This window comes from Oreochromis niloticus, linkage group LG9, assembly GCF_001858045.2.
Source record: "Oreochromis niloticus isolate F11D_XX linkage group LG9, O_niloticus_UMD_NMBU, whole genome shotgun sequence".
Lineage (NCBI taxonomy): Eukaryota > Metazoa > Chordata > Actinopteri > Cichliformes > Cichlidae > Oreochromis > Oreochromis niloticus.
In genome coordinates this window covers 11781673-11794350 of record NC_031974.2, presented here as the reverse complement: position 1 = coordinate 11794350, position 12678 = coordinate 11781673, and the positions used below count along the sequence as shown (strand labels likewise).

Here is a 12678-nt window from a genome sequence, read left to right as displayed (position 1 = left end):
TTTTTGTTAAGTTGCCTAATAATTATGCACAGTAATAGTCACCTGCACACACAGATATCCCCCTAAAATAGCTAAAACTAAACACAAACTAAAAACTACTTCCGAAAACATTCAGCTTTGATATTAATGTGTTTTTTGGGTTCATTGAGAACATGGTTGTTGTTCAATAATAAAATTATTCCTCAAAAATACAACTTGCCTAATAATTCTGCACTCCCTGTATGAGAGTAAGAAAGAAAAGTATATCTTTGTGTCCACCTTTCTCTGTTAATGCCCTACCTGGCCCCCTGGCAAAAGCTTTGCTAGATCCGCCCCTGCACAGTTACCAGCTGTCAGCTAAATAAAAAAAGGAGCTTGGTGTTTATTTCTCTCAGAAACAGTTCATAACTTCCCTTCAACTCATTCATGTCACCTAAAAAAAAGGTAAACCTGTTTCTCCATCACCAGTTCAGCTCTGATGATTCAGTAAGGTCATCTCCTGGTTTCGACCAGCCGCTTCTACAGCTGTGGCTCCAGCAAACATCAGCTGATACTAGAAATTAAAATCAAATGAATTCTAACAACAGCTGATCAAGCTTAAACGTGCTGCTGTTGTTTAGCGCGATAAACAAACAAGAGAGAAAAGCCGATCATTGATCAGTTTCATGACTGAAGTTTGAACAGGCGAGAGAATGACAGGGGAGGCTGTCATAAAGTTCAACATCAGTAACTTAGCGCGCACACAGCTGTATAGAAACTCCATCGTGCTAGCTACCACGCAGTACGAGTTATTATAACTGATTGTAAAAAGTCAGCACAACGAAAATAAACTACACCTAAACTCGGTTTATATCTGACCCAAATAGAGTGCAGGTCATAACTTCTTACCTGAAATTCAGTTCACCTCACGCTCCGACCGGCAGCCGCCTGCTTCTCCTGCCTTCTGTTTCCCTGATCCACGATCTACCACCGGTCGATCGGCGGTCACCTCGCCGCCTCGTTCCCCGCATGTTCTTTCTGACACACACCGGTGGATAGCTGCCCTCGGTTGTAGCTCCGCGTCAGCGACTACCAAACAATTCAGTTATTTTTTCCACATCGACCAGCATCTGGACAATCCACCGCCTTTCACTGTTTGTACCGTTACTAAAAAAAACCCTCATCGGCTCATAAAAACGAAAAATAAGTCCAGCTATGACCCTGAGTCAAAAAGACAGCCAGCTCGGGTTAGCTAGCTACCTGTCTAGCTCTTTGCAGGCACCGAAAACATCAGAGCTAATATGGGATGTCTTGGTAACACGAGCAGATATTTGAAGTTTACATCTGGCCAATCCACCACCTTTCACTGTTTATACCGTTACTAAAATGAATAAATAAATAAATCATCGGTCCATATAAACGAAAAATAAGTCCAGCTAAAACACATACTGTCGGCGAGCGACCGGGTGCTGACACGAGTTTCACCCGCCTCAATATAAGCCAAGCCTGGGTGCTTTTTCACGAAGGGTCGCTAGCGGCGCGAGCTAACTATGCTAGCGGCGCTAGCTAGCTAGCTAGCCGGCTATCAGCAACACATAAGAGAACTGCTGCTAAATAAACTACACCTAAACTCGGTTTATATCTGACCCAAATAGAGTGCAGGTCATAACTTCTTACCTGAAATTCAGTTCACCTCACGCTCCTGCCTTCGCTTTCCCTGATCCACGATTGACCTCCGCGTTAGCAAACACCGGTCGATCGGCGGTAGCCTCACCGGCTTGTATGTCTCGTTCGCGGCATGTCCTTTCTGTCACACACCGGTGGATAGCTGCCCTCTGTTGTAGCTCCACCACCAAACAACTCAGTTATTTTTTCCACATCGACCAGCATCATCGGCCCATATAAACGAAAAATAAGTCCAGCTAAGACACAGACCCTTGCCGAGCGATCGGGCGATTAAACAAATTTTAGCCACCTCACTATCAGCCAAGCCTGGGTGGTTTTTCCCGAAGGGTCGCTAGCCGCGCTAGCTAGCTAAGCTAGCGGCGCTAGCTAGCTAGCTAGCCAGCCGGCTATCAGCAACACGTAAGAGAACTGTTGCTAAATAAACTACACCTAAACTCGGTTTATATCTGACCCAAATAGAGTGCAGGTCATAACTTCTTACCTGAAATTCAGTTCACCTCACGCTCCTGCCTTCGCTTTCCCTGATCCACGATTGACCTCCGCGTTAGCAAACACCGGACGATCGGCGGTAGCCTCACCGCCTTGTATGTCTCGTTCGCGGCATGTCCTTTCTGTCACACACCGGTGGATAGCTGCCCTCTGTTGTAGCTCCACCACCAAACAACTCAGTTATTTTTTCCACATCGACCAGCATCATCGGCCCATATAAACGAAAAATAAGTCCAGCTAAGACACAGACCCTTGCCGAGCGATCGGGCGATTAAACAAATTTTAGCCACCTCACTATCAGCCAAGCCTGGGTGGTTTTTCACGAAGGGGCGCTAGCTAGCTAAGCTAGCGGCGCTAGCTAGCTAGCCGGCTATCAGCAACACTTAAGAGAATTGTCGCTAATATGGGATGTCTTGATAAAACGAGCAGATATTTGAAGTTTACACACCTACATTCTCGCCTGAAAATATCTTAAAAGTGTATTTTGTGACCTAGAAACATGAATAAAAGACATATAAAACGAAGTGGTGTCCGCCATTGTTTGACTCGGTAGAGGCATGCTATGAATTGTGGGATATGTAGTTTTCACCAAGCATGGCACCCTTTAGGCCGTACTTCTCCCGGTATACCACTAGAGAGAGCCAACACACCACAAATGAAGTCTGTTTCTATGGTGCCAAAAGCAGAATCTTTCTCAGGAGCCTAGAAATTCGCCTAAATTTGCACTAAAATCTAAATATTTCAAAAACTATAAAAGTTATAAACACCAAAAGTCACACCATACTAGCCCAGCTCCAGCCGCACAAAATGATGTAACATATGTACCCCTATTGTCAAAACTGTTTGGCAGAGGAGCGCGGGAAAATTTTCACTAAAATATTAATATTTAAAAAACTATAATAGTCATAAACACCAAAAGTCATAGCACACCATTCCAGATCCAGCCGCACAAAATGAGGTAACATATATGAAGCTTTTCTCAAAACTGCGGGGCGTGATACGTGCCGAAATTTAGGCGGAAGATGGAGAATAATAATAATAACTAGAAAGCGAAAATTTCAGAAGAAATTTTATGTGTGCCTATGCCGCTGCTAATCACTGTAGTTTGCCATTCATACGGCTACAGAGAGCAAAACTCAGAAGAGCAGCCATTCTCCACCATGAACTATGGTAAAAACAAACACCGCTCACGCTTCACAGATGACAGCTTACAGTTTTGTGTAAAGATGAAGTTACTTTGTACAGCGCCGATTTGCAGACGCTGTGCACACAGGTTCATGAGCAGAAGTCCCATTGTACCACGGCAGACCCGACAATGTTTGCATGAACACACTTTGAAGCATTACATTATAGACCACTTTTCACACATGCATTCACTTTTTGTTTTTTGTTATTTTACACAGTGTTCTGAATTATGAACAATGGTCTACAGCAGGGGTGGGCAATTCCAGGCCCCGAGGGCCGGTGTCCTGCAGGTTTTAGATCTCACCTTGGGTCAACACACCTGAATCACATGATTAGTTCGTTATCAGGCCTTTGGAGAACAGGACATGTTGAGGAGCTAATTTAGCCATTTAAATCAGCTGTGTTGGTTCAAGGACACATCTAAAACCTGCAGGGACACCGGCCCTCGGGGCCTGGAATTGCCCACCCCTGGTCTACAGCCAATCCTGTGTATTATTATACAAACTTTGGTTGTGAGATTCAGATAACTATTTAATAAAAGCTAAATATTTTATATGAGAGTAAGAAAGAAAAGTATATCTTTGTGTCCACCTTTCTCTGTTAATGCCCCCCCTAAAAGCTTTGCTAGATCCGCCCCTGCACAGTTACCAGCTGTCAGCTACACAAAAAAGGAGCTTGGTCTTTGTCTCTCAGAAACAACTCATAACTTCCCTTCAACTCATTCATGTCACCTAAAGTGTAAACCTGTTTCTCCATCACCAGTTCAGCTCTGATGATTCAGTAAGGACATCTCCTGATTTCATCTTCATGCTCCAGCAAACATCAGCTGATACTAGAAATTAAAATCAAAAGAATTCTAACAACAGCTGATCAAGCTTAAACGTGCTGCTGTTGTTTAGCGCGATAAATAAGAGCGAACAGCCGATCATTGATCAGTTTCATGATTGACGTTTCAACACGCGAGAGAATGACAGGGGAGGCTTCGTAACGACAGAATAAATCATAATGTTTTCTCTGAATGTGGGACGATTCCGTTTGTACAGCACGGCAACTCTATGAACTAACCCTAATGAATAAAATAAAGTCCAACGTCAGTAACTTAGTGCGCACACAGCTGTATATAAACTCCCGTGGCATTACGATTGTAAAAGGTCAACGAAAATAAATTACACCTAAACTCGGTTTATATCTGACCCAAATAGAGAGCGACCGGGTGCTGACACGAGTTTCACCCGCCTCAATATAAGCCAAGCCTGGGTGCTTTTTCACGAAGGGTTGCTAGCGGCGCGAGCTAACTATGCTAGCGGCGCTAGCTAGCTAGCCGGCTATCAGCAACACATAAGAGAACTGCTGCTAAATAAACTACACCTAAACTCGGTTTATATCTGACCCAAATAGAGTGCAGGTCATAACTTCTTACCTGAAATTCAGTTCACCTCACGCTCCTGCCTTCGCTTTCCCTGATCCACGATTGACCTCCGCGTTAGCAAACACCGGTCGATCGGTGGTAGCCTCACCGCCTTTTATGTCTCGTTCGCGGCATGTCCTTTCTGTCACACACCGGTGGATAGCTGCCCTCTGTTGTAGCTCCACCACCAAACAACTCAGTTATTTTTTCCACATCGACATCAGCTGATACTAGAAATTAGAAGCAAATGAATTCTAACAACAGCTGATCAAGCTTAAACGTGCAGCTGTTGTTTAGGCGATAAACAAACAAGAGCGAAAAGCCGATCATTGATCAGTTTCATGATTGAAGTTGCAACAGGCAGAGAATGACAGGGGAGGCTTCGTAATGACAGAATAAATCGTAATATTTTCTGTGAATGTGGCACGATTCCGTTTGTACGGCAACTCTACGAACTAACCATTATGAATAAAATAAAGTCCAACGTCAGTAACTTAGCGCGCACACAGCTGTATATACACTCCCGTCGTGCTAGCTAGCGAGAGAGAGAGAGTCCCCTCGCTATCCATTTGCAGCCAAGTGCGGCAGCTAGCTAGGTAGCCGGCTAGCTGTCAGGCAGGACCGACGTCGTCAGAGCACTGTCGCTAAATATGGGATGTCTTGATAAAACAAGCAGATATTTGAAGTTTACACACCTACATTCTCGCCTGAAAATATCTTAAAAGCTTATTTTGTGACCTAGAAACACGAATAAAAGACATATAAAACGAAGTGGTGGCCGCCATTGTTCACTCTGTAGAGGCGTGCTATGAATTGTGGGATATTGAGTTTTCCACCAAGCATTACCGTAACTTTTGAATGATTTGCGCAACCTTAAAAATTCCAATGGCTCCTGAAAGCAGCGACGCTGTGCGCACCGTTGAAATTGTCATCATTACGGTAATCCAAATAAGGGTAGACAGGCTGTACCACTCCCGGCATACCACTAGAGAGAGCCAACACACCACAAATGAAGTCTGTTTATTTGGCGCCAAAAGATGAATTGGCCCAAATTTGCACTAAAATCTAAATATTTCAAAAACTATAAAAGTTATAAACACCAAAAGTCAGACCATACTAGTCCAGCTTCAGCCGCACAAAATGATGTAACATATGTAACCCTATTGTCAAAGCTGTTTGGCAGAGGAGCGCGGGAAAATTTTCACTAAAATATTAATATTTAAAAAACTATAAAATTCATAAACACCAAAAGTCATAGCACACCATTCCAGATCCAGCCGCACAAAATGAGGTAACATATATGAAGCTTGTCTCAAAACTGCGGGTCGAGATACACTGCAAAATTTCAGGCGGAAAAAGGAAAATAATAATAATAACTAGAAAGCGAAAATTTCAGAAGAAATTTTATGTGTGCCTATGCCGCTGCTATTCAGTGTAGTTTGCCATTCATACAGCTACAGAGAGCAAAACTCAGAAGAGCACCCATTCTCCACCATGAACTATGGTAAAAACAAACACCGCTCACGCTTCACAGATAACAGCTTACAGTTTTGTGTAAAGATGAAGTTACTTCGTACAGCGCCGATTTGCAGACGCTGTGCACACAGGTTCATGAGCAGAAGTCCCATTGTACCACGGCAGATCCGACAATGTTTGCATGAACACGCTTTGAAGCATTACGTTATGGACCACTTTTCACACATGGTTGGTGTACCCAAACAGCCGGCTGTAGCTTTTCAACTCACAGCCCGACACACACCCAAAAACAGCCGAGAGCGCACAGACTACGCCCGAGAGGCGTGATTGCAGGTGCCGCTCAGGTGGGTCCACCTCCCCTGCAGCGGCACTGCAGACCACGCCCCGCCACACACATCAAACACGTAAAATAAATATTTATGCACTTTTGCATTCACTTTTTGTTTTTTGTTATTTTTACACAGTGTTCTGAATGATGAACAATGGTCTACAGCCAATCTTGTGTATTATTATACAAACTTTGGTTGTAAGATTCAGATAACTATTTAATAAAAGCTAAATATTTTATATGAGAGTAAGAAAGAAAAGTATATCTTTGTGTCCACCTTTCTCTGTTAATGCCCTACCTGGCCCCTGGCAAAAGCTTTGCTAGATCCGCCCCTGCACAGTTACCAGCTGTCAGCTACACAAAAAAAGGAGCTTGGTGTATATTTGTCTGTCAGAAACAGTTCATAACTTCCCTTCAACTCATTCATGTCACCTAAGGGTAAACCTGTTTCTCCATCACCAGTTCAGCTCTGATGATTCAGTAAGGACATCTCCTGATTTCATCTTCATGCTCCAGCAAACATCAGCTGATACTAGAAATTAAAATCAAAAGAATTCTAACAACAGCTGATCAAGCTTAAACGTGCTGCTGTTGTTTAGCGCGATAAACAAACAAGAGAGAAAAGCCGATCATTGATCAGTTTCATGACTGAAGTTTCAACAGGGGAGAGAATGACAGGGGAGGCTGTCATAAAGTTCAACATCGGTAACATCGGTAACTTAGCGCGCACACAGCTGTATACAAACTCCGTAGTGCTAGCTAGCACGCAGTACGAGTTATTGTAAGTGATTGAAAAAGTCAGCATAACGAAAATAAACTACACCTAAACTCGGTTTATATCTGACCCAAATAGAGTGCAGGTCATAACTTCTTACCTGAAATTCAGTTCACCTCACGCTCCTGCCTTCGCTTTCCCTGATCCACGATTGACCTCCGCGTTAGCAAACACCGGACGATCGGCGGTAGCCTCACCGCCTTGTATGTCTCGTTCGCGGCATGTCCTTTCTGTCACACACCGGTGGATAGCTGCCCTCTGTTGTAGCTCCACCACCAAACAACTCAGTTATTTTTCCACATCGACCAGCATCATCGGCCCATATAAACGAAAAATAAGTCCAGCTAAGACACAGACCCTTGCCGAGCGATCAGGCGATTAAACAAATTTTAGCCACCTCACTATCAGCCAAGCCTGGGTGGTTTTTCACGAAGGGTCGCTAGCCGCGCTAGCTAGCTAAGCTAGCGGCAGTAGCTAGCTAGCCAGCCGGCTATCAGCAACACGTAAGAGAACTGTTGCTAAATAAACTACACCTAAACTCGGTTTATATCTGACCCAAATAGAGTGCAGGTCATAGCTTCTTACCTGAAATTCAGTTCACCTCACGCTCCTGCCTTCGCTTTCCCTGATCCACGATTGACCTCCGCGTTAGCAAACACCGGACGATCGGCGGTAGCCTCACCGCCTTGTATGTCTCGTTCGCGGCATGTCCTTTCTGTCACACACCGGTGGATAGCTGCCCTCTGTTGTAGCTCCACCACCAAACAACTCAGTTATTTTTTCCACATCGACCAGCATCATCGGCCCATATAAACGAAAAATAAGTCCAGCTAAGACACAGACCCTTGCCGAGCGATCAGGCGATTAAACAAATTTTAGCCACCTCACTATCAGCCAAGCCTGGGTGGTTTTTCACGAAGGGTCGCTAGCCGCGCTAGCTAGCTAAGCTAGCGGCGCTAGCTAGCTAGCCAGCCGGCTATCAGCAACACGTAAGAGAACTGTTGCTAAATAAACTACACCTAAACTCGGTTTATATCTGACCCAAATAGAGTGCAGGTCATAACTTCTTACCTGAAATTCAGTTCACCTCACGCTCCTGCCTTCGCTTTCCCTGATCCACGATTGACCTCCGCGTTAGCAAACACCGGACGATCGGCGGTAGCCTCACCGCCTTGTATGTCTCGTTTGCGGCATGTCCTTTCTGTCACACACCGGTGGATAGCTGCCCTCTGTTGTAGCTCCACCACCAAACAACTCAGTTATTTTTCCACATCGACCAGCATCATCGGCCCATATAAACGAAAAATAAGTCCAGCTAAGACACAGACCCTTGCCGAGCGATCAGGCGATTAAACATATTTTAGCCACCTCACTATCAGCCAAGCCTGGGTGGTTTTTCACGAAGGGGCGCTAGCTAGCTAAGCTAGCTAGCCGGCTATCAGCAACACTTAAGAGAATTGTCGCTAATATGGGATGTCTTGATAAAACGAGCAGATATTTGAAGTTTACACACCTACATTCTCGCCTGAAAATATCTTAAAAGTGTATTTTGTGACCTAGAAACACGAATAAAAGACATATAAAACGAAGTGGTGTCCGCCATTGTTTAACTCGGCAGAGGGGTGCTATGAATTATGGGATATGGAGTTTTGTAACAAGCATACAGATTTTCAGCCGTACTACTCCCGGTATACCACTAGAGAGAGCCAACCCACCACAAATAAAGTCTGTTTCTATGGAATTTGGCCTAAATTTGCACTAAAATCTAAATATTTCAAAAACTATAAAAGTCATAAACACCAAAAGTGTATACCATACTAGTCCAGCTCCAGCCGCACAAAATGATCTAACATATGTAACCCTATTTTCAAAACTGTTTGGCAGAGAAGCGCGGGAAAATTTTCACTAAAATATTAATATTTAAAAACTATAATAGTTATAAACACCAAAAGTCATAGCACACCATTCCTGATCCAGCCGCACAAAATGAGGTAACATATATGAAGCTTGTCTCAAAACTGCGGGGCGAGTTTCGCTGCAAAATTTCAGGCGGAAACTGAAGAATAATAATAATAATAATAAATCCGACGAATAGTAATATGTGTGCCTCTTGTCATAGGCACACATAATAAGAATAATAAATCCGACGAATAGTAATATGTGTGCCTCTTGTCATAGGCACACATAATAATAAGAATAATAAATCCGACGAATAGTAATATGTGTGCCTCTTGGCATAGGCACACATAATAACAATTATTAAACAGTTATTAAAAAACCTTTACGCTTGCAGTATGGTCATGCTTTACCAAAAAGTCAAGGCTTACACTGATGTCTTAGAAATTCTGACATCGCTCTAAGTAGCATAAGATGGTGCTACTCTTAATTGATTCAAGTTTTTATTTTATTTTTATTTATTTTTTTATTTTATTTCTTTTCTTTCCAACCAAAAAGAACCAACCAAATGGTTCGTTCTTGGTTTGCAGTCAGAAACATCAGCCATCATTTACTGTTAAATTTACTGGAGAACCTGTCCTTCCGCATTACAGGGGATTTATACTTGCTGTTAAATCCACACTGTAGGTACCTTGTAACCATAAACCCCCTGAATAAGTCTAAATCAGCACTTAGTAGCTTAAACATTGCTACAGTGCTACATTGACTCACTACACCATCTTTTGGTATAAATTTGTATTACACATAAATATGGCCTGGCCCTATTTTAACTTCAGTTGATACGTCTTCAACATAACACACAAACATTTTGGTCAGAAAGTTTTAGCAGATGTTTCTTCGCATTCTGCCGATAGCTTTAGGCACTGAAATTAACTTCTTTTTCTTTTCCCAACCTTTACAGTTTTTAGTAATAAATGTAATTCAGGGAACTCAATGAAACATGGCTTTGTTTTCATGGAGTCACAAATGTTTTAATCAAATTACTTGCATTTTTATCACTTCTGTTTCCATCATTCCATCAACACTTTGTTACTTCAATTTCACCCAAATCAAGGCTTTTGATAGCCAACACTCCTCACCACAGATTTATTTGTAACCTTCAGTGTTGCTGGCAGGCAAATAAGCTTAACTTCAGAATAGACCTAGATGTTTCTCCCCATTTCCAGTCTTCTTGCTAAACTAGGTTGTCTTTGCAAAATATGAATTTCTTGTGATGCTTTTTAAAAATTATTATTTTCTCGATTTGTATACAAGGAAAAGTTGTTTCTTTTTTTAATTCTTTTTGTTGTGGATATTTTGCTATCTGAATAAATCTTCAGTCTGAATAAAGAAGACCAGTGAATGCATTTATTTTTAAGCACATTTCTCTCTTTTGCAGTCTTCTCTGTCCAGCACTGACCTGGACTCACCGATAGTGGAGGTCAGGAAGGACAAGGAGCGAGGGAAGGATGATCATGAGTCTGTCTCCACCAGATCTGTAGATGTTTCCCTGAGGAAAGGAGTACACACCATCTCTGTACGGCCATGGCAGTTCCTTGTGCTTCTCATTTAATCCATCAGGGGGCATTACACTACAGACTTTCATGTTTTTTGACTTGTAAAACTGTGTTTTCGTAATTTTACTCAAGGCTTCTGGCAAACATTAGTGTTGGCAGATAAAAAAAATATGATTATGCTTATATTTATTTACATGAAGTACATGAAGTCACTTTTAAGGTTAAATATCACAAAAAAGGTCAAGTTTGACTCTTTTTTTTTAAGTTGAACATTATCAAGTTAGTGAAACAATCTCACAATAAATTCCAGGTCCGTCCTGCTTGCAGCTTTGATCATACAGACACACACATACCTTTTTTCTGTAAAGTGCTTAAAATCAGACAGAAATTTCTTTCTTTAACCTAAAATCCTGCACAGTCTCTTATTTTTTTCATTTTCCGTATATTTTAATCCCTAAGGATGTTGTGTACAAGGTTAGATCTTGTATGTGAGAGGAAGAAAATATAATAAATGCTAAATTCTTCAATTCTTCTTGTTGATCTGTGTTTGGGATAGGCTCCTGACAGTAAAGTACCACTGCCTGCCAAGCCCTCTATCCTGAACCCGCCAAACTCCAGCCATCGATCCGCCTCTCCGTCTTCCTCCTCGGGTCTGAGTCCCTCGCCCGAGCTCCGGCACTCACCACAAACACCCCTAACTCTGGAGGAACTCAGGAACCAGCTGAGAGACCTGAGGGCCTCCATAGACCTGCTGAAGAGCCAACATAGGTGAGTGTGTGCCTCTTAAGCCAGCAAGTGTAGGTTGTTTCTTGTATATGTGCAATCATGATTTGTTTGTGATGGTTTGTTTCAGGCAGGAGATGAAGCAGCTGGCCACCGCACTAGATGAGGAGAGGACGATTCGTATTAATTTACAGGTGAGTGAAAGGTGGTGGAGAAATGAAAGGAAAGGAGATGGTTAAGAAATAATATTGATTATATTAAAACAGGCCCACAAATTAACAGCAACAAGTAAATATGTTATTAATGTCAAAAATGATGATGAATTCATCTAAAACTTTATTTTTTATGTTTTGGAAAATTAAATGTGCTTCCCTCACATATGCTTTACTTGGGCAGGCTGCCAAGGTATATTAACAGTCGCACAAGTAAATTTATTACCTATCCCCCCCATTTTTGATGCTTATCTAGGTCTGTGTATTGGGGGAGGAGATGCCCAGACTTCCCTTTTCCCAACCACCTCCTCCAGCTCTCTTGGGGAAATGCCAAGACATTTCCTAGAATAAGCTGAGAGATATAATCTTTGCAGCATTTTCCACGCTCCCAGTAAGACATGTCCAAAACACCTCCCTAGAAAGCCCTGGGATGCATCAGGATCAGATGCCTGAACCACCTTAACCTTAACTTTTTTGGTGCAGTTTGTTTGTGCTGACCAAAACAACCCCAACAAGATCTTTAGAGAAAATGGTCTTAGTGACACAAATCAAACACCAAGGGTATGTTGCAAGTTTGAGCTAAAAAAAAAAAAAATTCCCATACCTAAGTATGCTTTGTATTCTGGGATGCAGCCAGGAACTATAGACATGCAGAGGTCCGTACGAGCTAGCAACTAGCTGTGAAATGAACATAAATTTTCCATGCTTTCCAATAGTCCAAAACATAGCCCTTTCTTCCTGTATTTACTTCCTGTATTTATACCTTGGATTGCTTGGACCTCACAGCTATAAGTTTACAAACTCATCAACAGATGAGTTCATCTAGTGTGTATGATGCATACCACAAATACAATCTACAAAATACAAAACAAACAAACAAACAAACAAATACAATCCATATCAATGAGCAACATGGTATGTAAACTCAGAATAGGGGTACAGGAAGTGCCAAGAATCTCTAATCATAGATAGAGTATTGGCAGTGT

The 12678-nt window shown here is 42.3% G+C and overlaps 1 protein-coding gene across 2 annotated transcripts in view; it reads left to right on the top strand.

Annotated features, from left to right (window-relative positions):
* Window positions 1-12678, top strand: part of sh3kbp1 (SH3-domain kinase binding protein 1) — a 59944-nt gene that overhangs the window by 43966 nt on the left and 3300 nt on the right. For both annotated transcript variants that reach the window (XM_025910348.1, XM_005449077.4), the window contains 3 exons: window positions 10640-10777; window positions 11314-11525; window positions 11611-11674. In XM_025910348.1, the coding sequence (XP_025766133.1) occupies window positions 10640-10777; window positions 11314-11525; window positions 11611-11674 (414 nt within the window). The remainder of the gene's footprint in view (window positions 1-10639; window positions 10778-11313; window positions 11526-11610; window positions 11675-12678) is intronic.